This window comes from Chaetodon auriga, chromosome 14 (assembly GCF_051107435.1).
Source record: "Chaetodon auriga isolate fChaAug3 chromosome 14, fChaAug3.hap1, whole genome shotgun sequence".
NCBI lineage: Eukaryota > Metazoa > Chordata > Actinopteri > Chaetodontiformes > Chaetodontidae > Chaetodon > Chaetodon auriga.
Window position 1 is genome coordinate 15,198,798 of NC_135087.1, and position 26,996 is coordinate 15,225,793.

General features: G+C 42.8%; 2 protein-coding genes and 1 long non-coding RNA gene across 5 annotated transcripts in view; 2 read left to right on the plus strand and 1 right to left on the minus strand.

Moving 5' to 3' along the window:
- The window catches only part of bmf1 (BCL2 modifying factor 1), a 48,674-nt gene extending 24,140 nt beyond the window's left edge, over positions 1-24,534 (minus strand). The window contains exons 1-2 of one of the 3 annotated variants that reach the window (XM_076749152.1): positions 24,497-24,534; positions 10,458-10,517 (exon numbers count right to left, since the gene is read on the minus strand). The gene's annotated coding sequence lies outside the window, so the exon portion shown is untranslated. Of the gene's footprint in view, positions 1-10,457; positions 10,518-24,369; positions 24,462-24,496 lie in introns of those variants that run through there. The other 2 variants (XM_076749153.1, XM_076749154.1) reach the window with 2 other exon arrangements.
- LOC143331441 (uncharacterized) lies at positions 5,907-6,713 on the plus strand. Its single transcript, XR_013078133.1, has 4 exons — positions 5,907-5,974; positions 6,289-6,324; positions 6,444-6,518; positions 6,623-6,713. It is a non-coding gene; the product is annotated as an uncharacterized LOC143331441 (long non-coding RNA).
- LOC143331923 (uncharacterized) lies at positions 6,949-9,180 on the plus strand. Its single transcript, XM_076749089.1, has 7 exons — positions 6,949-7,068; positions 7,151-7,282; positions 7,380-7,490; positions 7,911-8,032; positions 8,110-8,236; positions 8,750-8,930; positions 9,044-9,180. Exons 1-7 carry the CDS (start codon positions 6,949-6,951, stop codon positions 9,157-9,159), a joined length of 909 nt encoding a protein of 302 aa, XP_076605204.1. The 3' UTR covers positions 9,160-9,180.
- Positions 24,535-26,996: the final 2,462 nt, after the last annotated feature.

Genomic DNA, 26,996 nt, shown 5'->3' on the forward strand with positions numbered 1-26,996 from the left:
ATTTTAAAGAGAAATAAATAGTGTAAGTGCACGTTATCAAGCTGCGGTGAGTCAATATATCAATTATTAACAGATAAGTCTGGAAGGAACTGGGCCCTTTGAACATACTCACAATATAAGCTTTGTCGGGATGCACCACAATGAAATGAATCATTTCAGCCACACTGCCTTGAAGAATCCTGCCTGCTGCCCACATGCAACTCTGCCACTGTGTGAAGAAACCATTAATTCATAATGAAAGTGGATCTGCAGGTGTTACCCACTGTGAGATCATTCCTTTCTTTATTCGGCCCTCTGACTTAGCTCGGGGGTATGCTATAGGCAGGATGAAGGGACGTGGTCAAGGGCGCTTGAGTAAGTGAATAACTGTGGTGATATTTTGGAGAATAGGACGAGTTTGTGTTTTCTTTCGACATCTTTCTTTCATATACATTTCAAGTAGACAAAAGGGTGAACTTCAAGGGGCAAACAGTTAACATCATGACCCTTCCAAATATCTAAACAAACTGTCTTCCTTCTCACCCCCCCACCACTGTCAGCAGATCTCTCAATGACCCATCATCATCTGCATTTCCACATTGCCTTCCTTTTATTCTCCGCTTTTTCACACTCCTCTGAGACTCATCTCCTAGTTCACACCTCTATTGTGACAAGGGTCTAAGGTTTGTAATCTTGGTTCCTCTGGCCCTCTCCCAGGCCCTTCACACCTCTGTGTGGCCTCCACACCCCACACCTGAGAGGAGATTAGCCTCCCCTCCTCCCTCCACGTCCTCCAAGTCCTCACTTCTTCTCACTCTTCACCTTGCTCCAGTGTCTCCTTGTTGCTCCGCTTTACCTCCCTCTGAGGTCCAAGATAAGGTTTCTGTACCGGGGTCGCTGAGAGGAAAGAAGAGTTAAGTTATTGGGTCATGGGAAGGAGAGAGACACCCCCCACCTGGGTGCAGACGCTGATGTCATGGCAAGACGCCTCAGGGACGAACTGCAGACTGATGATGTCATAGTATGTTCAGTGGGTGGGTGGGTGATGGAGGAGATGGGGTTATGAATGCATTCAAAATTAGGCAGATGATGGCAAAGTCAGTGTGGCGAGAGAGTGACATCCATACTGTCTGTTCCTGTTTCCAATGAAACAGTAATAAATCACAGACAAGTGACATTGACCAGCGATTTTGTTTATCTTTTCTAATTTTTTAATCACTGTCGTAACTGTCACAAAAGCAGTGAAGATATTAGATCACAGAAGTCCATTCCCTGGCTGAGGTGACCTTGAGTGAGCTGACTGTAACTCTAGGACGGTGACGAACGCATTTCTGTCAACCACAAAGACGTTCCACTTCAGACAGTTACAGTGTTCGTCTGTCCATGCTTTTGTTTGTTTGTTTGTTTGGGTTGGTGGTGGAGGTCTGGGGAGGCGTAGCACCGGCCAGTATAGGGTGCCGCCTGTGACCTTGTAAAAGAGAAGTGATGAAAAATTAATGTGAGAAATTTGACCGCTTGTTTTTTTCTCTCTCTCTTTTGCTATTCAGAATCTCCACAGTTCATAAATTATGTTTGCTCCATATTTAGTATTTCACTCAATCTGACAAGAAAAATAATTGTATGGAGCCCAAAGGCGTGTGCTGTGGTTATAGTTAGGTAATCTTAGAACTAACCGAGCTACATTAAACTGATTTATATCTGAAATATTTTAGCCGTGTGCCGATCGGGTTTTACACTGAGGCTGTAAAGCAGTCAGTGAGCTCAACCCTCCACCACATCAGTCATGGTTGTGCAGGGTGACAGACTCAGTCAGTGAGGTGAACAAAGAGTCACTGCACTGTCATTTAAAGATACCACAGACAGGATTATCTTTGATGTGTGGTTGCTCTACACCCCTGTGAGCGTGTGTCTTATTTACCAAAGGAGAAAGCGCGCGGTTGACCCATCTGCCCGACCCCCGTGGCTGACTGAGCCGGTCAGAAATAGCTGTGTAATGTGAGGGGCAGCTGTGATTGCGTGTGCATGTGTGTGGATACACAGGCTCAAACATGCAAAGACAGCACAAACAGGTGCCCAGAACACGCTCACAACCTCTGATATCCCACATTCCAGCACAAGGCTGAGCCCACTCCTCCTTTTCCTCACACCCTTCATCTGAAACTCATAAGACTCCCAAACACTTTGATTGCGAGATCCATTTACACTAACAGGCCGACAGTGAAACACTAGTGGGAGGTAACTGCCTGTCAGATAGTTATGGATTGTGCTGTATAGAGGATGAGGTCACCAAGCAAATGCATAGCTGCTCTGCCTCACTGTCACTTTTCTAATTGGAACGACAGGCTGAGCCATATCGCTCCCAAGTTAAGATCTTAATCTCCTCTACAGGATCGCTGCAGACAATGTTTTATACCCCGTGGACATAAATATTGACATACGTATCCAGATGTATATGGGAAGATGTGTAACATGAGCCCATTGCTCTGACGGCAGGTGATCTGCTGACCTTGGTGAGGATAAGTTCATGCACAGGGCGCAGGGCGGAGGATACAGCTCCATGTGAGGGCTGGGTGTGGATTTGGTGCATTGTGTTATACCACAGAGCTTCAGAATCACTACCAGTTGTCTGCCTGTTAAGCTTTATGGCTAACCCCCCCACTGTTATGATGAAATCACGGGCAGCTGTTGTGTGGCACAGCCAGACAGGCAACCAAATTCACCAGGGAAGTGCCAAAATGGATGCCGACCACATCACTGCACCATAGTCCTCTGTTGTGTGTGGTGGGAAACAACAGATCTACGGCATGTGGGCGAAGGCTCCATTAAGGGCCATCAAATATTCATCTGCCATACGGCACAGAGCCCTTGGCTCTATCCCTGCTGCATTGTGCACCAAACCACCAAGAAAACTGCTTCTGAAAACAACAACAACACAGTGAAGAGCCTGCAGAAACAGAAGAAACTGCTTTCATTATCTGTGACCTCACACCAGGCAGCACTGTTGATGAGAGAGAGTGATTTACAAATCACTTAATACGCCGACTACAAGCATCAATAAATGGCTGCTCGGTGCAAAATAGTTTCACATGACAAATTCAGCAAAGCAATGGTTTAATGGGTTGAGAAGTTTGCTTTCTCACTTGCTCACATTATGCAGCGCTAACAACAAGCTAATGACCTAACAGACATTAATGAGGATAACAATGACATCACCAGACTGACCGCATGGTTCAATGCGCTGAGTTAACTCCAAACTGTCAATAAAAACTCCATCAATGAATCCAACCAGGCCTATCCAGACTGCGATCAGGTCTTAAATGTGTTTAGTGCTGCTGGTGGGGCGGTAATTGCCTTAGCTGGCTAGCAGGCTGGCTGTAATGACATTATCAACCCGTTAACAACCACAGAGGAGCTCGAGTTGTTCCTCTAAAGGCTCTGTCATCTGTCAATTTATAGTCAGTTGCAGTGTTGTTTATCTGCAGTGCTATTTGTTCAGCCCTCTCAGGTTTTAGAGCTGCCTTTGTCTTTATCACTGAAGTGTTGGCATCATTACAGAAGATATCAAAAAAATCAACATAGATATCAACAAAACAGGCTTCTAGTTGTTCGAGCTTCCTTAAATGAGGCCGGGAAACACACCAGGAGTCTCAACGTTCCAGCTTTCACCAGGGGGCAGCATCAGCACATTTTTCACACATCCAATTCATGCTCAGCCCAACTCATTCATCCCTCCTCCTGTCAGCCCTCTGAGGTTATGTGCCTGATAATTTAAGAACACAAACCGGGCACTGTTGCTGCAGACAGTTATGAAAGATGCCTTTCTTTTCATATTTGCTTACTCGCACCCATACAGCTAGGCAGGGTGTCGGTCATTTGTTTACCACATTTTCATCACAAAGGCCTACAGTATATAAACCTATCCTGTAAGAATGACAGGATTTGCATTAAGCATCAGGTAAGCAGCAGTGAGATATATATGTTTTGTATATTGTGTCGAGTACAACATGCACTGTATAAACGAGAATGAAGAAGGATTAATTATGGGGGAGTAGACTGTAGGATTAAATGTAATTCTGATCAGTTCGAGGTGCCTTTATAAGCATTTTGATGTAAGTCTGCAGGCATATTGGCTGTCTTGATCAATGCTTCTGAGTTGGTCAGCGATCTTTAAAGGGTGTTGTTATACATATTTACTGTATAGATCTGGGAGTCTTATTGTTGATGTTGTCAAACTCTAAGCAAGATTTCTTTTCTTTAACTGGGACAAGTCTGTTTTTAGTCTGTTTATGGTTAGTTTCAGAGTCTCCAGTTATGGTGGTGACACTGCGAAGTTGTGCTTTGAGATAAATGTCACATGGTAACATTCTCACAATGACCAAATACTATCATGTAGGTGTGAAGCAGGTATAATGTTTAAGCCATAATTCACCATTTTTAGTTTAGCATGTTAGCATGCTAACACTTGCTAACTAGCATTAAACAAAGAGTTTTGCTGGTATTTAGTTATAAATCAAAACATCAGACAGATTGAAATGTTTATCTGATGATTTAAGGTCAGTGGATCAGCAAAGATATTACAATTTATCCTGAAAGGGGCCTTTAGTGTGTGGAGCAAATGTCATGGTAGTCCATCCAACAGTTGTTGAGATATTTCACTCAAAACCACAAATGTGAACTCCATGGTGGCGCTAGAGGAAAAGTCGGGGCATCACCAGAGTCAATAAATTCATCATCTGGTGACCATGAATGTCTGTACAGAAAACAATCTTATTTGAGTCAATCCGTGAGAACACAGAGACATACATTTGAGAAACAAAAATCAAATGTCTGAATACTGTAAACAAATTCTGCTGTTCTTTACATGAGGACCACCGAGGAGGAATAACAGACACAAAAATGCTTTGCAAGGAAAAAAATGAACACCTAAATTTGGATGATGGCTTCAGCAGTATCTGTGTTCAGACCTGCAGGTATACTTCACTCCAGTCCATACGTAAATGTGGCAGTTTGCCAGTTGTTTACTGAGAGAGCAGACAGGTCATGTGCTGTGAAGGTACAGGACAGGCGTTATTTGCAAGGTAAATCAGACAGGACACTCAGCAACATGTATTTACTGCAAGGTGGATGTGAGTCACTGTGGAGAATGACAACGCAGAACATCACCTCACTCAGATCAAGTAAGCTGCTGTTCAGTAAGGTGGCACTTAATATAAACAGATGTATCTTTAGGTCATGGTGAGACAGCTTCATCCTGTAATCTGCTGAACATTGCCTTCACTGCTTAAGATGATGTTCCTACTGGATGGAAAGAGTCGCTGGATGTTTGTGGTGGAGATAACAGTTGTGCTCTGTGGGATATTCCTCAAGAACAGCGCATGTGAGAACTCAGGTGACTACGCTCACCCAAAGCTAACCTGAAACAGTATTTCTCAACACAATTCAGCATTAATGTATATGTTAGATTTGTCATTTTCTGTTCTTTTTTACAGTCACAACTGAGACCTGCAGACTGAAAAATGTACTCTTTGTCAGCACCAAACAGCCGAATAGTACTTTCCCATCAGGTAAGCTTAAATAAAGATGTCTGCAACTGGTAACTGGAAAGAAAATTCAGAGAAAACGGTGGTTTCACATCATATTTCAGAGGCTGTCTGTGATGAGGGCAGTGGAAGTAAACTCTGTTTCAATATCCATGGACACGATGCAGATGCAGGTAAAACCAGCTAATTAATTAATTTGAGCCCACTGGAAGTAACCATACAATTCAATTTGTTCTCCCACATTTTGATGCATGTGAGTATGTTCTGGCTTGGATTTTTAGACTGCTGTAACAACGGAGACTTCAACTGCAACATTGACATCAGGAGTCATAAAAGCAACATCTACAGTCTAATTCTGGACAAAGAGGCTCTATCCAAGCAAGATATCGTGGTGATGGGGGTACCAAATCATAACTTCAGTTGCATGCCATCACAGGTCTACAGCAAAAATTCAGGTATTGCTGACAACCCCCTACTAGTACATAGTCAGGCTGAGTGAATCTGGTCACATTTCTACTTAACTTGTGTTTGTCGTTGTGCAATTAAGTGATACTCATGCAAAGTAGAATATGGTTGCAAATAAAGGCTGTTCACACAGAGACTGGCCTGATAACAGAGTGAATATGTGCACGTAAGAGCAGTGAGAGATTGCCCCCTGTTGGTGAAAAGATCTCTACTGCATCAAAATGGCAATGCTTCAAAAGTCCTACATGCAGTGAACGTTTCCTCTTTTAACTGAACATCTTTTATGCCTTTTATTCTGCCACAGAATCCCTTTTAAGCATTCACAACTGCCTGAATAAAGGTAAAATCACAAATCAACCACAGCTCTTAGTACTTTCCATGTCAGCACTCATTTAACAGCAGTGGAGGCACTCCTAACAAGACTCATGTCTAATAATGTAATGTTTTTATTTTTCTAAGGTATAAAGAACATTAGATTGAGCCAAAACGACATCTGTAATAAGAGTTCAAATTATAATGAAGAAGCTTGCAAAGGTATTATCATTTGTTCATTACATCATATTTTCTCTTACTTATCATTTGATCAAAACACAAAATGGCTGTGAAAATCAAATGTTTCTGGCGTGTGTGTTTTGCAGGTTTAGCAGCAACAAAGTACAATCTCACCGTCCCTCTAACTGGAAAGATACACTGTGTGTCATGTGAGCCGCCGAGAAACACTTGGACTGGTGCCCCCCCCACTGCAATCAGCAACATCAATAGTAGCCTAGAAAGCGCAGTGTAAGTATCCAATTTACTGATGCAGTAATGAGGCAGTGGCATGCACAGTGCTGGAGTCAGCTGCTACATGTGGTGGGACATTGTTAGGAGGAGTGATGATGACAGTAGTTTGCAGGAAATAATCCATTATTTGTGTTTCCATTGCAGAAATATCATGAAGAATCTCTCCTCCGTGCTGGAAACGATGGGCAATTCCACCACAGCAGACATTACAATAGGCAACATTAAAGGAACGATCACTAAACTGTCCCGCACCAATCCAACCAGCATCAATGTTGCCATTACACCAAGTGGAGACGTCAATGTACGCAGTTTGCATACAAGAGTAAAGCACAGTATGAAACAGGGTTACCTTAGTCTTCTTTATGTCTTTATTTATTTTGCAGATTCTCAAAGAGAACACTGATTTGGTGACGGGTTTCTCTCGACTGGTGCACATCCCCAAAGAAGCCAGCGACATGGCAATACAAAGAAATGGCTCATTTGCAGCAGTTCTACTTTTTCCAGGAATGCGTCAGGTAAAAGTAAAGCTAACCTAATAACACAATCTTTAAACTTAATGATTAGAGCCATTTTCCCTTGTCACAACTCTTAACAGTACTGCACTGTCAACAGGATGACCCCAACAGCTCTTTCCTCAACGATGAGATAGTGGGGATTGAAATGGGAACAGAGATATTCAATCTGTCAAACACCATAGACATTCATTTCAAAAATGTGGACAAGGTAGGAGCTGACAGCTAAAAGGTATATTAATAGGTTATTGATGATTGGTTGTGGAAAGAATGAGAATACTGATTCATCTTTTTTATCGTAATACAGAGTGGAAGCATTGCTTCTTGCAGGTCGTGGGATGGCAAAGGTACTGTAAAAATATTCTTTAAAGCAGCATTTAAGCGGGACTTGCTCATCACCTCAGACATTCATGTGAAAAAGACCTGAAATACAGTAATGTCTTCTGCCTTGGTAGGAAAAAATCCAATCTGGATCACAGATGGCTGTCAGACAAATGAGGCAGATGACAGCATCACTTGCCAGTGCTCCCATCTAACGTTTTTTGCCATACTCATGGTAAGATAATGGCATTACAAGCAATTCCAGTTTCATCCTCTCACACAAAACCTAACACATTTTTCTCTAAATCAGTCGCCTCCACCTCAGAACATGACCTCTACAGATTTTACATCTCTTTCCTACATCACATCAATTGGCTGTGGCGTGTCAATGTTCTTCTTGGCACTGGCTTTCTTCAAGCATTGTCTCATCAGGTGAGGAATCACAGGGCTGGTTTTAACTCATAATATATTAAAGGCCTTTGCTTACACAAAACTAACTTTCTCCCCAGACAAAGGAAAGCAAGCCAAGCAGCTGTGATCCTGATCAACCTCTTTACTGCCATGTTCTCCTTGAACTTGTCCTTCCTGATAAATGAGAGCATTGCAAAGCTGGGGAACTACGGTGCGTGTTTGGCGGTAGCGGCAGTCATGCACTACACTATGTTGGCCACTTTTACCTGGTTTTTCATGGAGGCTCTGCACTTGTACTTCAATCTGTGGAAGCTCCCTACTGAAATCAAACATTACATGACCAAGATTTGCATCACAGGATGGGGTAAGACAGCTGAACCTGAACATAACAATCATATGTGCTCAAATTCATTGTACAAACAAAACATGTACACTCCACTGTCTTTCTCTTCAGTCACACCAGCTGTAGTGGTGATTGCTCTTCTGGCCTTGGGAAAATATCATTACATCGTTATACATACTGATGATGGGAATTCAGCTAAAATGTAAGCGTCTCTTACTGACCACAAGTCATTCATATTCACAAAGTTCAGTTCGGTTACTGAGTGGATTGTTATTATATTCACGCTTTTCAGGTGCTGGATCCCCGATACTGCTGTCCACCAGGGGGTGAACATTGGTTATTACGGTATAGTGTTCATATTCACCTTTACCATATTCATCATAACTGTGCGACAGATTGTTTTGTTAAAGCCCACAGCAGAGAATGGCGAAGGCACCAGCTCCATCAAGACAAACTCCATCGCCATCTTCGGCCTGTTCCTCCTGCTCGGCATCACCTGGGCGTTTGCTTTCTTCAGCTACGGACCTATGCGCATACCCTCCTACTACATCTTCACCATCCTCAACTCCTTTCAAGGTAGACTCCGAACTGACGCACAGGAACACTCAAACAGCCTAATTTCTCTTTCATTGAGCACAGAAGTCTGAGAATGGTGCAATGTTTGTGAGCCAGCTACCTTGTATTTGCAGGTTTCTTCCTGTTTATCTACTATTACAATTCCAGCAAGACTGCTGGAGTGGGCAGAAGCGTCAGCAGCAGCAGCACAGCTACATCAAAGACAGCGATCATATCTCCATATCAGTGAAGCACTTGAATTTTGACACAAGAGGGCAGCATTTCATTTCATGTAGTCGAGTAGATTTCTCATTCTTCCTGCCCCCCCACCCCACCCCTCTGAAACGCCTTGTGTTCCTGGCCACTCTGACCAGAAATGGCTAATCTAGATTACCTTCATTGAGAAAATTGCTCAAATGAGCAGAGCACTGACAGAGGAGACGGAGAAGTCACTCATGCCGATGACTGTTGCAACACAGGCCCCGTCTGACTCACTGAGAAACTGTGCAGAGAAGTTTGTGATTCACTCAGAACTATGTCATAGAGCTCTTACATCAAAGCTTCAGTCATACACTGGAATGCAGACTGTAAATGTTTAAGAAGAAAAATATTACCCCTTTATGACTGATGCGGTTGTCATATGGACTGAAGATGGCAAAATGTAGAAAAAAACAATGTGAAGGGAAGTCTTGTCCCTCGCATGCTTCACAGTGTCGGGGGCCGAGCTAGCCAGCTAGCGCTTTGCGTGCCTGCAGATAATTACCTTGTGCCTACAGAGAGCAGTATCCACTGTGCGTGGAGCCTTAACTGGCTAACAAGAAATGAGCTCATGGTTACCTAGTGATAAGAGGCCTGAGGGCATGCCATTATGTTGAAACTATTCTCTGAAATATGAATGTATTCAAGTCACATTTATACCACTTAGCAAACGGCATTAAGTTAATAATTAGGTGTTGTTGGGAAATGTGTGTTTTTTCGTGTTGTTGTTGTCCTTATTTTGTCTCTAAACTTGATATGAATAAGATCTAATGTGTTCAATATTCTTTTTAAACTAACACAGTTCATAACTAATTCAATCTTCAAACATTAGTCATATTATATAACATTTGAATGTCTAGATATCGACCTTCTTTGCTGTTTTCATTTTCCTTCATTTGTTTCTTACTGGCCTTGGGAACAGAGTCTGATCTTTTGTATAATTAAGTGTGAACATGGTGGCTTGTTGAGGTATAGTTTCATACGTTTTGAGCTTTGTCCCTTGATTCAGCATCTCGAAACATGCAGACCTTCAGTCAAATGTGTAATAAAGTTTATGGTATCTTAAGCAGACACCAGAGTAGACTTTCCTTATGCAGCAGTCTGGGCGCGGAGGGTTGGGGAGTGATATTCAGAGAGCAAAGCCTGTTTATTTATCTATGACTGATTAATCTTCTCAATGACCGCAGCGTGCCAGCCAAAAACTAGGGTAATTACTGCCATACACATCTGATTTGTGTTGCCCCCAAAAAAGGCCTTTCATGCGGAGCACAGCAGGCTTCTATGATGTACCTGTGTGTGTCCATACGTTCTCTAGGTAAGCCACAGCAGAGCCTTCGACTGATACACCATCTGCAATCACAAATCAGAGCACTGAGGTAAATGATGGTGAAACACACTGTAGAAAATAGAAAAAAGAACTAGAGATTTCACAGCTCAGCCTGTGGCTCTATTTCAACCAAAGCTCAACAAGACTGCTTTTCATTCATTAATTTATAAACTTGAAAGTCAGTAAATGTTTCCCACACAGAGATTATGATTTGTGGTGTGTGGTTTAACGGCTTTTCTAAAATAAAATTGAAAAAAACAAAACTAGACATCTTTAAGAAATGTCTGAAAAGCTCTCATGTTGCTTCTGGTGAGAATTTTAATAAGAGTGTCAATCTGAATTATTTCAAAATGAGAGGTTATTCCATAAAAAGGGTCTGTTCAGTGAAGTGAAAATGTGAGTTTAACATATGGAGGTGTTTCTTTTAGTGGAGGGAAACTGAAAAAACACTTTATTGCTCTCAGTCTTAAACCACAGTAGTGGATTGGAGTCGCACCAACACATCAACACTTTGGCACCCATCTTCAGATGTTGTAAGACCAATGACATAAAACACTGTCCTTATAATACTGAAATAAAGGTGAAGGAAATCATGTGTGAATTTCCCCGCTGCGTGCTTCTTGGAAAAATGCATGCTCAGATAAAAGCAGTTATATTCCGCAGAAGCAAGAGCATTATTCTTGGAAAAGTGCAAAAATTCCACCATGCGGCCCTTCTAACCTCGGTTTCCTTTTGATGGGAGATCATTAGTCTTCAGCAGAACAGGAATAATAATACTAACACTGTTCCTAATCACAGCCAAAGTGTGAATAGGTTCGGTTTTATGATTGGCGTAGTTCAGGTGCAGGAAAAGACACATCGGCTTTGCATGTGTTTTATTAAATGGAGTCTGGACTGAATCCTGCCCCGTAAAAGCCAAATTGCTGATCTCAAATGACCTATAAAGCCTGAGGTCTTGTTCCTGGAACCTCGTGTGTCTGGAGGAAATCTGAAAAGTCAAATATAGCTACCCAAGCACCGAGATGTATCCTTTATTTAACATAGAAATAATGTACAGCTATATAAACGGCTTTTATCAGCTTGGAGTTGAATATCTAAATTTGACCCTTCGTGCATTCTTAGGGTATGTGACTGACTAACTGGACTTTATTGCATGCACCCCTGTTTTGCAATTTTCTTTGGGTCAAAGCAGCACACTTCCAAGCATCCCCCCCTTCCAGTTTTTCATAAATCCCCAAAATGATTTATTTCCTCCTAACTTTGCTCGTGAAATTGATGTGGACCCGGGGCCTTTGCAGCGTCTGGTTTCCCTGCTGGCTGCAGTAAAATCAGGCTGAGGTCCAGGCGCGGGGCAGCGCTTGCGTGACTGAGCGGCCCCGCCTCCTTGCATGTCACGATGTGGCCCCCAGACTCAAAGCACTCAGGCTGATAGATTTGAAGGCCATACTTAAGTGTGTAGATTTATGACGGGCGGTTGCGGCATGTCAGAGAAACTGTGTTACTTTTGCAGGGAGCACAAAATGAGGCCTCTTCCTGCTGGAAAACAGGGAGAGAAGAAGAAAAAAGAAATCCAGGGTGCTTTCAGGTTACTGGCCGTGACTTGGGAAGTATGCTTGGGAAACTCTCCAAATGACTTGTATCGGGAGGGGTGGCCAGATGGCTGCAGACCACTCGCACAGCACCTGACTGAGATGAAGCGTCTTGCCTGAGTCCTGGAAGTCGGCTCGAGCTCTGTCTTAGCTGTTCATCTACATCTTTCATCGGGTAGGAAGACGATGCGGTGAGAATGGAGGGGGTCACGAAAGGGGAGAAGAGGAAGGGAGGGGAGGTGGCTGAGGGCACGACCTGTTGAAAAGTTGCCTGTCTCCCCTTCTCACGTCATGTGCAGCAGCAGGAAGGATCATTCCCCTTCATGTCACGTAACGGGGTTCTCTTTGTCCCCCCCTGACCTCTCCTCATCGTTCACTCGCTGCTGCGTGAGGCAGAGGGCCTGATAAAAGCGGGAGAGCTGAAGACTTCTGAAACATTCAGACGCGCCCATCAAATGCACCAGGTTTATCACAATCCCTCCATCATGCAGCGAACACAAGTATGAGGTTTTTGTTACACGCTGTTGCCTGCAACAATGCAAAGAATGTTGTGGTCATTTTTGTTCAACCATCAGAAAGGACAAATAATAATAGAAACAAGATGAGAATTTATGATGTTTGTTACTGTGCACTGTTTGAATGAAACCACGAGCAAAGTAACCTTCAGCGGCAGCAAGAAAAGTTATATTTCACAGTTGCAGCAGAGCCTCAAGAGCAGGCTGAATAAATAAAAACAGTTGTCAGCATCTGATAATGATAACACATGGGATTAATCTCTAAAATTTCCCCAGAAATTTAATATGTAAGAGATACATGTCATCATATCATTTTTTGGTTCTTAGAAGACACTGCTGCCAGCATTTCACTCTTAAGTATTTCCTCATTCATGCAGGATTTAAACAGACCTCATAACTACCAGTTTGGTCCCACACTTTAGAGACATGAAAGCTTATGGTTAAGAAGCTAAAGCTGTCTGGATTCACTCATACTGCCCCTAGCCTGCTTGCTTTTGACTTGGCTGTTGTTTGGCCTTTAAAATTCACACTTGGTGAAGTTGTGGTATTTGCTTCACACAAATGGTGCAGGCTTTCCCACAACGCTGAAGAGTTTACCGCAGGGACTGATTCACCCGCTGGTTTAATGCTGCAGAATTACAAAATCTTCACAGGTAGAAAACGAGCAGCTAAACAGCGTAAAGTTTTCTGTAGTGGTTGAAGTTGAAGTTGTTAATATGTCTGGTCTGACACGGTACCAAAATATGAAAATCAAAAAAAGAATGCAATTCTGTTGATTTCGCTCCCATTTAACAAGTTACATGAAAAAAAAAAAAATTTTTTCCAAGCATCTGGTGTGGACCAGAAACTTTTCAAACATGAACTGATAAAACAAAAAAAATACTTCCTCCACTCACGTCAAAGGTGTACTGATCTATATTTTTGGCTGGACAACAGGAAAGCAGGCCAACGCTATAAACAGTCTGTGACTGACTACTGACTGACTGACAATTCCACCACCCCGCCCTCCTCCACAGGTGGATTTTTGTCGCTCTTTATTCTTTGTCACCTGACTTCCACTTGTCACTCGTCTACCTTGCACATTGAAGCACCTTAAAAAGTGACACTAAGGGGTCCTGACTGAGGATGTGACGAGTTACTAAAAGTTCGCTCTTTCTTGAGTTTAATCCCAAAGACAGAGAGTGTGTATGAGTGTGTGTTTCTGTGTTCTCAATAGTTCACATGTGCGTGTGAAAGTGTGCATGTCTATGGCATAAGTGCACACAGGGATCTGATTTCAGTTAAGCTACAGTGTTGCCCAAGCGTGATAAACTCTGTCTGTTTCCTCTGCCTCACTCCACAGGGAGCCCTTAATCACCCTATAGTGCTTCCCTCTACACATCCAAGTGTGAGAATATGTTCCTTTGTCTAAATAAGCGAACCAGCATCACATGAGGAGACAAATGCGGAAAGCATCCATTCTCGTGCCAATCCTAATCAAATCTTGTTTGTATCTGTGTGTTAGCATTTGGGTTAGTGGTGGTTTAATGTGAGGGACCACCAGAAACGCTTGTCTCCTGGAGCAGCGGAGGAAGCTTTTTTTTGTTTTTTCCTCTTCTCCATGGCTCATTTTTAGTGTCTCTTGTTTGTCATTTATGGCAGTCTCAGAACATAAGGATGTGGCTCTTCTAAGTGATTCGTGTATTGTCCCAATATGTGGTCCAGCTCTTTCACAAAATGGTATTGGACAAACCGCACAATTTAGGGTTGATGAGTGTTCATTTGGAAAAAATAAATCTTCTGAACATCCCGCTTTAATGTGTCCATTAAACACATGCAATAAAAGATGGCTTTTACCCCTGTGATGCAGCAGTCGGTCAGCAATAACATGTTTAAAAATCATCATGTGAAAATTTCACAACTCTTTGCCGGGAACATAAGTTACTCAGACTCAAGAGACCAAAGTGTGACTCGGTGGGCTCCTTCCTCTTCCACAGCTCCTTGTTAGAGACTAGTGTCTGTGTTTACAGCCAAAGCATGACTTCCAGCTTCCAGAGCCAGACAGCTCCAAGTGATTCCATCCCAGCAGAGGTATTGACTGAAGCAGAGGTTAATCTGGAACATACTTGAGACTATGTTGGGCTGTGTTCACTCGCTGTCCTGACATTCTGCTTGATTTATGGGCCTCATCTTGCTGCTGTTCACCATGTCTCTTCTCTGATTTAATGGATTAGTGGGAAGTGACATCAGCTGAAGTTTCCTGCTTCTCTGGCTATGTTCAGAATTTTCATAAAGGCCTGTGTGTCAAGGTGTCCATATGTAAGCGTGTGTGTTTGCGCACGCGTGTGTGTGTGCTTGAACCTGCACCAGGTGGAATTAGATGCAATAGCTCATGTAAATTATTTCCCACACCTCCACTTTAAGATAGAACTATCTTCTTTTCCAATCTTGATATGTTGTAATGATGGTCCACTGAACACTGTGGAGAATAATATCAACACAACCAGTGAAACTCAGTCTGCATCCAGAGAATTAGGACCACATGTGCCTACATGCTGTCTTCTCCTGCTCTCAGTGTCTTTATTTATTTAGTTATTGCAAAATTGAAAATTGCTGAGGGCCTATGCATGCTGACTGCTCTCCTGTGTTTCACTTCCTAAATTGCCTATAAGACACAACTCAAGCTAAGGGATAGGGAATAAGACAAGTAGATATATTAGCAATGATTTACATCTAATGTCAATGCTCAGTGCAGGTGGAGTGTGCCTTTTATGCACATTTTTGCACATCCACATTTTTGCACATCCACATTTTTATGGATGTGGAGTTTGGAGGGTTGGACGGGCGTGGATTTCAGAGTTTGGATCCTATCACAGACCTGCAATTAATGTTTGTCAAGAGCTTTAGTTGCCTAATCCTGGCCATATTTTATTTGTCATATCCACAGTTTTTCCCTAACTTTGACCATACCAAAGTTGCAGATATTGCAGAAAGCAAGAATTTCTCAAATATTGACACTGTGGAAGATACAATAAAAAATGTTGCCACTGAACGTAATCCTGGGTTTTGTAGGATCGTCAAATTAAGGCCTTCCTGGTTGATGAAAACACAGGTAGTCAGTTGGTTTGGGTTGACCGGAGCTGAATCAGAGCACTCGACCATGTCCTGACAGTGGAGGACCAAATGTGTGAAGCCCTGGCCCATATATGGCTGCCAGACTTGAATGGGTTTTTTTGGGGTGGGCACTTGGGATGAATCAGCTCCAGTTGGCAGCACTTGGCTGCCTTTGGAACAGTATCAACCCTGACTCTGGTGCATTATTCATCACTGGTCTGGCAAGCTGCTGGGTCAAGCCATTTGGCTACCTGGAAAACGACAGGTGATCTGCATCACTTACACTGTAGAAGTAAATATCCTCCATAGATTTTGTTTTTCTGAAAGATATGTAACAGAAACAGTTTTTTTCTTTCTTTCTCTCCCGGCTTTTGTAGCTTCTCATGATTTCAACAATTGTGTAACAATAGGTTTTAGCATTTAAGCAATATTTCCTAAAAATAATTCTACATTTAAAACTGTACGTGTTCAGAGCAGCGTCCTGTGTCCTGTGGTCCCTGGACATCTTTACCTCCACTGATTTGCAGAACAAGTTACACAAGAAAAGAGTTTAAACTTTAAACAGCTTTGGAGTGAAGGCCGATGTTCACATAAGTAAGTCAAGTTACTGTTATACTTGTCCCAATGTCACAAGTCAATATGACCTATTTTAGTGGCTGATTTTATAATGTGATTAAGTAACTTCAAAGCTGTTTTACATAAGTTTGACTCCCCCCAGTATCATCACAGTGTGTTGTGGGATGGCACAGAATCTGTACAGGGAGTGTGGGAGAAGCCTCTGAATGCAAACCTTGCACAAACCCTACTTTGCAGGTTCGTGTTGGTCTCGTCCCATTGCTCCTATCTATATTGGTATACCCACTCAGAATACAATGGAGGAAATTTGGCAGGAGATAGAATGCACAGAGACATGAATGTTAGCGTGAGCATTTGCTGGATTACATCAGTGGGAACAAGTGAAATCTCCACACACTCTCTATGGACGGCAACCGGGACGGTAAACTCTGGGTGACCTGCCTGTGCATGCCATTCCTCAAAAGCAGTTACAGTGGGGCATATTTCCCTCTGACCAGGCAGGGATGTCACACACTCAAATATACCAGCCACACATTATCACGCACATGCAAAGCACAGAGCTCTTTCAGTCAGCTCATCCTACCACCCCCACTCAGATTGTCTCCACCTCCACATACACACACCAACACCTCTGCCATTGCTCAACTCTAGGATGACCCCTCCCTGAGCGTGGTCAAAATGTGCCTTTCACACGTTCGGCTGGCCAAAGCAAATAAACCAGCCACATGCCAGCTAACGAGGGCATGAACAGGGTCAGAGGGGGGGCTCGCCGCGAGGTGCCAGGAGTGACAGAGGGAGGGACATGGTCACGCAAAGAAAACAAGCCCAGCAAGAGCGAGCCAGCCTTCTCACGCAGGGGCCCAGACATGTGTCTTGTCATGCAACAGCCACCCCATCAACCCAAATTAGGGCTGACGGAGGTAATAAAGCGAAGGAGCAAAGGAGGAGAAAGAGAGAGGAGCAATCCCCTCCTTCTCAGAGTGTAAAAGTGAGAGGGAGGATATATTGTCCACCTTGTAAAAGAGTCTTACAAAACAACTCTGGTGACCTCAGTGCACCTCAGGCTGTCTATGGTAAAGCCTCAGCAGTCAAATCTGTCTCTCTCACACACAACATGTCCTCAGCTAACCTTCTAAGAAAAGCAAACTGAAGGAACACAACAGTCTGCCACATCATTCTTCTCAAAAGTGCTATGGAAAACTACGGAAAAGCCCATTTATGTGGCCATATGCAGCCACGCCACTCTGAACTCTACTGCCAGCAGTTATGCCTTATATCCAACTACCTTACAAGCTAGATTTAGACTTGATGCAAGTCCCACCATAGATAATGATACTGTAGGTTTGATTTATAGTTATAGTACCAGACATCACCAGGTGACAGCACCACAACACCAGATGAATGTATTGTACATGATCAGGCTGTATTATGCTTTAATGACATCCCCGATAGTAGCCGTGATAAGAGCGATGGTAGTCTGGTTCACCTGGTCTCATTAATATTATTTCTGTGTAGTCATCATATTTACATTTTTTTACTCACAGCAGGTGAGCAGAAGACGTGCAGTGGAGATGTCTTTGCTAGAGTGTGTATCTATGGTTGCTGTGTTCGTAGTCTATGTAGGATATAACACCCTTAATGCAGAACTATGCATCCACCTTTAAGTACATGTGCCATGCTCTTCCATCCACACATGCTGGAAGAAATGTCAGTGCATCCATGTATTTTCTATACCCATGTGGAGCTGGAGAAATGAAAGGCTGGGACACATTGTGGACAGGTTGCAAAAGGAAGACTAACACACAGAAAGACAAACACTATGTGGGGGTGTGACCAGGTATGAATGGAAACAACTATTCTCCAAACCCCTCAAAAGGCCCTTTCAGATGATTTAGGGTCATCAGTTCACCTCAGCTGCATGTCTTCAAACTGTGGGAGGAGACCAAAGGACACGAAGAGGCAAACTCACACACATCATGCAAACTCCACACAGAAAGGACTAACTCTGAGATTCAAAGACAAGACCTCTTGCTTTTGGGGTGATGTGGAAACCACTGAGCAATCATCCCATAATTTCATAAATAATAGATGCAATGCCACTTACAAGAGATAATGTTAAGTTAAAAAGTGAACATCCATTTCCCTTGATCATAGCTAGATAAATCCACTAACCCTGGATGTCTTTAGTTTGGAAACAGTTACGAAGATCAGAGGAGGAGGAGATCATTGAGGAGGCCAGCTTCCTTCCACTGAGAGGCAGCCAGTCTGATGGTCTGAGGAGGAATATGTCAGCTAGCATAGGTGGTCTGTGCCAGATGTGAGGTACGGGGTGCCTCTTGGCCTCTGAGTGAGCATATGGAATACATTGTGCATGGGGGACTCCTCCGAGACTGTTCTCTCTTAAGCTATTTGGGTTGTGAGGCAGCCCGTTGCTTTTCTCTGCAGAAGCAGTGGGATTTAGAAACGTATCACCCTCAGTGGAGGGTGCAACAAGGAAAAGGGGTTCGCAGAGCACGTAGGGGGACAGGGTAAGAAGGTCAAACGTTAAGGTTGTTTGTGTCTGGGTCTGAATCCATGGGAAGCCTGTGGATGGTAGGACTCATGTCTCACGTTACACCATTCATAAATCTATCTGTAGGCCTCCTTGAAAGAGCTTCATTACATGACCACTTTATTTGGCCATCTCTGTATTTGTCACATAATATGGGCTTCAGTCTTCACATTTGCCTCAAATGCAGCTCCTCCCTGACGTTCCTATAACAATGCCGATGAGCTACCAAAGCACATCGAATGGGGAGGAAAAGGCATTTCATCCCATATGAAATAAAGGGCCAACATCAGCCTTCATTGCATTGAAATTGTTCCAGACAGTGACAGAGTGCCACTCGAACCATCTATGCCCTCAGGGCTCATTAAAAACACCATAAAAAACTCCACTGTGCCCTGCTGATTGAACTTTTTCAGGGGCTGTTCTGCAAATTAACAGGAATCCAACAGGCTCCTCAGAGAATTGGGACTTCTTCACGCTCTCTAATGAAAATTTATTCCAATCTCCTCCCACTCTGTCCACTCCACTCAAAAAACAAGTAAAATATATCCATCTGAGAAGCTCCAGAGGAGGGAATGCAAAAGGCATAAAAACTATACGAGATAGTAGTGTTTTGCTGCCTCTGCTGTGAAATCAGGACAATCATATCGCACAAAATCATTGACTGTGGAGAATCTTTGCTCGTTGAGACATTCTCTCCTCAAACAATAGGACTGCTAATAGCTATTAGTCTGCTTACAGCTATGTGTTTACATTCCCCCATAAATGACTGTAGCAGTGAAAAGAACACGCCTTATATAGACAAAATCTACAGAGTGTAGCATTTGAACATGTCCCATACCTAAACAGAGGATATGGCTGAGATACAATCACTGTAAATGTATTTTTTTTTTCTCCAGCATGAAATTCCTGAGACTCCCAGGCTGACTGTACATGAAAGTGAAGGTACAATGATATAAGAGTTTCAATCATGCTGTCTGACCTTGTTACACAAACAGCATGTGTCTATGTGTATGTGGATGACTGCTTGAAAGCATCCTTATGTCTGCTTGCATTGCATAAATACATATGCATGAGTGTGCACGCCTGCACAGCTTGTTTCAGCCAAACAGCTGAACAGGTCAATGGTTCCAGGTTATTTCCACATGGGCCGGGCCACAGGGTGCGCTGCAGGCTGACACAGAGGATGAGATGGACTCCAGTGCAGCTGGGACTGCGAACACGCCAGAGTGAAGTAAAGTCTGGAAAGTAAGTGGTGATTTGTATGAAATGATGCTAAAGGATACATGTGCCTCAGAAACTGCATTTAGTGAGCGGTGTTGTCTTTTGTCTCCCAGGTTTTTATTCACTCCAAGACATTAATCAGATGTCAGTCCTTATTTCTCTTCAAGAGCCAGACTCACTGGCATAAAAAATGCAGTCTAATTCATCCAGGTTGTAGCTGTAACATCAACTTAAGAAATGCTGACATCTGAATCGTTTTCCTGATTTATACAAGAGTGCAGTATGGCTGTATTGCTCAAGCGAACAAACTAGCAACCAGCAACAAAACCACAAAAAGGAGGCAGAAAATTAGAAATATCTGGGATTCATTTGTTACTTGTAAATCGGAAGATGTTAGTTTATATTCTAAATCATCATCTATGCAAAACAAGGAGAGAGGAAAGGGTCCACAGGGCAGACAAATTCATAAAATAAATTGTTTTAGAGCCACACGGTGCTGTTCTCTGCCTTTCTGCAGCACAGAAATGCTCTCTGACGGAGAGAAGTTCAGACCCTTGGAAATGGAGGCTCTCATGGCCGTCTGTCACCTGAAGCCAAATATGATCCCTTCTACATCTGAGGAGCACCAGTGGACAAGAGGCTGCTGGAGTTGTGTCACTTCCAAGGATCACACTGTTACTTTACGTCAGCTTACTGTACAAGCTGTTCTCACGCTTTCTGTGCTCGAGGACAGAAGCATAAACACTTCAGCAGCTTCTTCAAGAGATCTGTGCTCGTCAAGCAGCGGCCGGGAGAGTCTTGAAAGTCTGCAGATCACATGAGAGATTCAATCAGTGAGTGAGAACTGAAGCAGAACTAATAAAGATGAGCTCTGATAACTGAGTTGACAACCATTGAAAGCTTGATGTAAAGACGGAAGTGTCCCTCACCGAACTTATGCAGTACCAATCAACAATAAGGGAGCGTAGATAAGTAGAAGCAGGTGAGTTACGCAACACATTTTAAGCTTTGAGACAACTGAAATGTCGATCAAACAAGAGGAGCTGCAGCAGTGTCAGGAAGAGAGCCTCAGCTGCACGTCACAATGGAGGAACATGAGCAAAGTTGGGAAAGCTGTTGTCAGTAGCCATGATTTAAAGTCCTTCAAGTTAATTCCCTGGTCTTGGTATCGATTCGGTCTCGCAGTAATTGCTTCACAATTTGCAATCCCAGATTGCAAGGATGTGGTGTGCAAATGGGGCTTGTGGTACAGAAAGCACACAAGCCCAATATATTAGGAGACACATTGATTTCACACTCTCCTCACAGACAGCTCGGCTTGTTCCAAGTTCAGAACACAATGACTGTCACAGTTTCTCTGTGCATAAATTTATGGTTTTTAACACGAAGATTACTTTTATCCTTGATTTATTTTATTCTACCCATATGCCAGTAATCTTTACAGCATGGATGAATTCAATTACAAAGAAAGCAACATTTTCAGCTCTAATATTGAAATTATAATTGCACTAGTGGGACTAAAGCGGGGCAGTGGATGAACTCTGCCCTCTGAGTTCTCTGTCCCGCTGCTGTGGCGATACCATGGTCTCATCTGCAGAATTGGAGCAGTGAAGGGGGGTAACCCGACCGCTCGCTGACCCCGCTCATTTTCAGGATACTAAAATGCACCGAGCTGCTCAAGCGGAACATATGGAGGTGCCAAAGAGAGGGAATCACGGAACATTATCCGCCCAATTACACAATGAGAAGAGCAACCCGCTGGTAGTATCCATACTGCACGTAATGTTCAGTGTGCCTGTGGCTCAGCCCTGATCAGACCAGCTCGGCCTTCCCACCTGCAGGGATCCCAGCCTGGGACAGTCTGTCTCAAAGGGAGACAGAGACAGAGCAGCTCATAAATATGTGAGTCAGTAAAAAGTATTGACAAGAAACAGGAACACCTTTAGTCATATCCTCCGCAGAAAAACTACTTGACGTCCGATCATAGCAAACTGAACAGATGCTCTGCAGATGATTTGATTTCTGGGGTATCAAGAGACAAAATGCTTCCACGGTTATGGTTAGCCATTTCCAAGTTTAATGGAGAAAGAAAAGCATATTCAAAGTTCTAGCATGTATTGTACTGCAGCAACGCCGTGCGTGACTCATCTTACTTAGTCATCATGAGAATACCAAGTAATGCTCATTCTCACTCAACAGGGGTGCAACGATTTGACAGATCATGACACAGACTCTATCTTCAATGGCCTGAACAGTCGGCCTTTGTTGAGAAGGACTTGCATGCATGTGTGCAGGAACTTGTGCAGCCTGTGTACTTCTGGACAGATACTTTAAGTGCTTATTGTGGTGATTATTTTGGCAAGTCTATGGACCATCAGCACTTCAGTTTGACAAAAAAAAAAAAAGTCCTAACTCAAGGTCGTTTTCATGAGCTTTCAGCCGCATCTCAGTTTGCTCAGCTGTAACGGACATCGCTCATTCATTCTTGACCTTCGGAACAGATGTTTCCAAGGTCTTAAGGATTTAAATGAGCCTTTTATTATAAAACCACAACATTAGTCTAATATTTTATTGAAGGATAATAAACAATATGCAGGATTTATCCACTTTTTAAGCCACTTTTGTTCATGCTATCCCTCCCATATTCCTCCCACGATAGCAGCAGTACTTGGTGTTGGTTGGCACACCCATCCAAGCTAGACGTGCCAAACACGACTGATTTTGTGGTTGATGTGGTGTTTGTGCAAGTGACTAACATACTGACACGCAACAAACAAGTTATGAAGACCTTACAGTCTACCTGCAGGGGCAGTGCAGGATTTACAGCAGAAAATATGGAGCAAAAATATAACTTGGATATCAGTAACGTGACATATTGCAATATGGTAGAGTTCAAACAACAGTGGATAATGACAGATGACAGCGAGAGGGAAGAGCGTCTAGCAATGCAGACAGGTAGCCACATCTCTGGAAAATCACTTGGAGAACTAAATGCTGTGGAACAATAAACCCAGTGGCTTCTGAATATGTACATTTGGCCCTGCAACCTGGAAAATCTTTATCACATACAGCACAGTACACAAACGCACTGTACGGTAAGCCTGATGTGTCATCGCTCTGCTCAGATCCTTTCAGTGCTGTCCTGCCCTGAACCTTTGAACATGACTTTCAGTATTTCTGTGTGCATTGTTTTGTCTCAATTGGTCCTCAAATGATTTTTTTTTTTTCTTTTTCAATTCTGGTATGTTGTCAGCATTTGTTAAGAGGGTGTCAAATCAGCTTGTGACATGACAGTCATGAGGACTCCTCCCAGCAATCACTGGAATGGCTTCAGAAGACATAATCGACCAGTCGTGTGTTTCTACTTTCCAGCTGTGTGAGAAATGTGTCCATGTGCGAGTGATTTATTTTTCAAGGTGGATTTCCGCTTTTATTTTCTCCTCTTTAATGACCCAAAAGGAAACATCTTTATGAAGTCACCCATGTGCTGCAAAGCCAGTAAGACATTTAGAGACAGAATAACTCTGATAACTAATGCTTCACAGTGTGACTGTGGCCGAATCATGATCACTTTGTTGAAGGTGGAGAAATACTGTTGTTGTCGAGGTTCTATGCAAGACTGATTGCAAAAATATGAGTTTTTGAAAAGCAGTTCTGCTCTGTGGCATTATCTCAGCACTTTAAATGTGATGAATATTAAACACTTTGCAATGACTCACTAAGACAGTTAGGGCTTCTATGAACGTTTGTGCATTATGGAACGCTGAGTGTTCAAAGGGTTCGAGTGACTCAGAGAGCAAAGTTTAAGCCAAACTCTTACTGGTATGCTGTCCATCTTCCCTATCTTTCTCCACTGATCACCACATTAGCATATTAAAGGTTGCATTTCATGGTTGATGGATGACAGATCTGAAATCTGAATTTTAGTGGCCACACAAAGGGCTGAAATGCCAAATTTTAGGTCAAAGAAGCACCAATAGTAACACTTTGATATGAAAGCAGAATTAATGATGTCTCTATATTCTCTTTATGCACCTTGGAAACATTTCCCGGTGGCATCGTGAGAGTACGACACCAAAGCTGCCGCATTTTCAAAAAATGAAGTTTTCTTGAACCAAACAAAATGTTCTTCCAAAACCAGAATATGAAGAAATTTGGATCAAAACAACATAAAATACAGAATGTCATGATACACAGCCCACATCATTTTGCGAAGCTGCATGGATGACTGAGCTGAAAAACGCAGAAGAGAGTGAAAGTTCAAAGGAAGAATTGGAGTGGCATGTCACAGGACAATTTCAGAGCAATATCCAGCTTTAGTTTGACTCACTTTTTCTGCTGTTTCAAATCTGGATGTAGGCTAGCCTCGCAACTTGTAATACTGCGACGTTCCCTTTATTGGACAAACAGGCAAATGTAGTTCTTTCGTGGGACAGAAGGTGGGAAATGTGTCCTACCGATTTCTCCGCCTGTCTTAGATGAGCTCACAGAGTCGGGGTCATCTGGAAGCCATTTCTACTTGTGCTTTCTCCCTCGTCTCATTTTAATCTCTCAGTGCAGCCCCACACCTCCTCCCCCCCCGCCCCCGCTCCCTGGGGAAGCCGGAGTTCAGTGACCGAGCTCCGCGCACGCCAGGCCGGCATGGCACGCAAGCTCATCCCCGCTCTGCTCCCCTAGCACGCAAAAACTCTACGGGATTAGAAACAAATATCCCTATACTGTACTACATAATACATGGCTCCTGTCCTGGGTGCCACATTAAGTGAAGATCTATCACGCAGCCTGCACACAGTGAAGAGGGAAAGTGTCCAGTCCAGGAGGAGTGTGGGAAAAGAGGAAAACAGGCTATTATCTTAATAAGTGACTGCATTAATAATAGAAGATCTTTGTCTGGGTTTGTCTGCAGTTTAATGCATTATGTGAGCGACCTTACTGAACTCTCTTATGATGTAACTGAATTTTGGCACTCATTTTACCTTTACTTTTACTCAAGTATTGTACTTAAGTAGCTCTTAAATACTTAAGTAGTTACTTTTCAGATTACAGTTTTCATGCCCTTCCTGTCCAGGTGAAACCACGTGTCTCTAAATTTGGTGATTTTACTTTAGAGGTTTTGAATGCAGGACTTTTACTTGTAGTGGAATATTTTCTTTCAGTGTGGTACTGCCAGTTTTATTAAAGTAAAGGTTCTGAATACTTCTTCCTTCCCCCACTGCTTCATATTTCTGTGTTTTTGTTTTTATATCTATGCAGGAATGTAAACAAAAATTTGAAGTTGATCTGGGTAAGCGCACGCCAGGACAACTTTCATTCTCCAGGATCTACAGGGAAATGAGTGTGTGCCACTTTGAAAGGACATTTCATAGTAAAACATGAAATGTCTGGAATCCTGGTTAATGGTTTTTTTTCGTTTTTTTTACTTTAATATGTCACTTTGATGAGTCCCTCAATACCATGCAATGTTTAAAGTGTGAAACATGGAAACAGGACCACATGAAAGTACAGTATGTGTGAGAAAATATTGCACTAAGGTTAGAAATCATACTTTTGTAAAGGGCCTAAATTCATGTTTTCATGGTTTAACCAAGGGTCTTAAATCATTCCAGGGAAAGCATTCTCCAAAAGTACTGCTCTGGTCTTTTATGTGGCCCATTTGATATTTCCCTACAGCGACACATCTTTGGGCCCAGCAGGTCTAACACAACAGAGCTATCAAAGATAATCAGATTCCTTGGAATGGTATTTTCTTCCTTTTCCTCCAAATCTAAATGAACACAGGACACTGGACCTGCTGTGATGCTATAATTCAGTCCATCTTACAGCAGGTTGTCTGTGCCTCCACTCTTTTCACCGTGAGGCAGCCTTTTAGATGAGTGAGCCCGTGGAGGTTTTGACAAGTACACAAACAAGGAATTGATTCTCAATAATTCAATCTTGTTTTGTATGTCTGGGGTTCATTGTGCTGTATGTGGTGAAATGCATGAAACACAATACACGCAGAATGGTCATAGTCTACAAATGCTTTGTAATTTTTTTACTTAGCCTGTCTTGCCTTACAGTATCGAATATGGATTTAGACCACGATTCAGACTAAGTATGGATTTAGACATTTCAAAAGTATGACTTTTAACCACAGCACACTATTTTCAGTTTTAACCATGTCGATGCTGGATAAAATCATCAGCGCTCTACTTTAGGTTTATAGTTACATTCAAACATTTGTAAAACAGACCTGTTCCAAAGCAGCTTTTCTGAATGAAAAAACTGGTGTTTTTGGCCACTCATAAACACACATTGACTTATTATCATTTTGCTGTGGAGAAGACGTTGGCCAACCGTTGCCTATTTTAACATCTATACTTGTCGCTGCCCAATCAACACTGGAAACGCAGTTTGTTCTGTGCACGTGCAAAAATGCTACGTAAGAAGTTATGCTTAGAATAACCCACCTGACCTACGTACATGCATAGAACAAATCAGGTTTCCGGTAAGGATCAGGCAGTGACAGCACCGGCCAGGTAGAAACGATGCAGATGTGAGTGAACCAAACAAGTAAATTTGAGGAAAACCAAAACACTGAGCTGAAAGATGCTGAAATGTCCCGTAGAACTGAGGGGAACTGCAGTCAGGTGGTCATTCCCTAACGGCTCATCAATGTAAGCAACACCTTTCACTTTACGTATATAGTCCTTTTCAGTCCTTAACATCATCAACACCACATGAAACGATGAGCTCTGAGACTTAAGAGCTGCACTCAGTAGTGTTGAGTTGAACTATATCTTTCTTGGGTGTGTATATGTGAAAATACTGCTCACTTATACCACTCTAACCACCAGCCCATTTAGTATCTTCCCAATGAAGTGAATTGTGCCTTTCCTTGTCTTTTCTCAGGCTTTTTACACACAAACAACAATCAGGTCTGACAGTGACAATTTTTCCAAGTATCTCTTTTTCCTT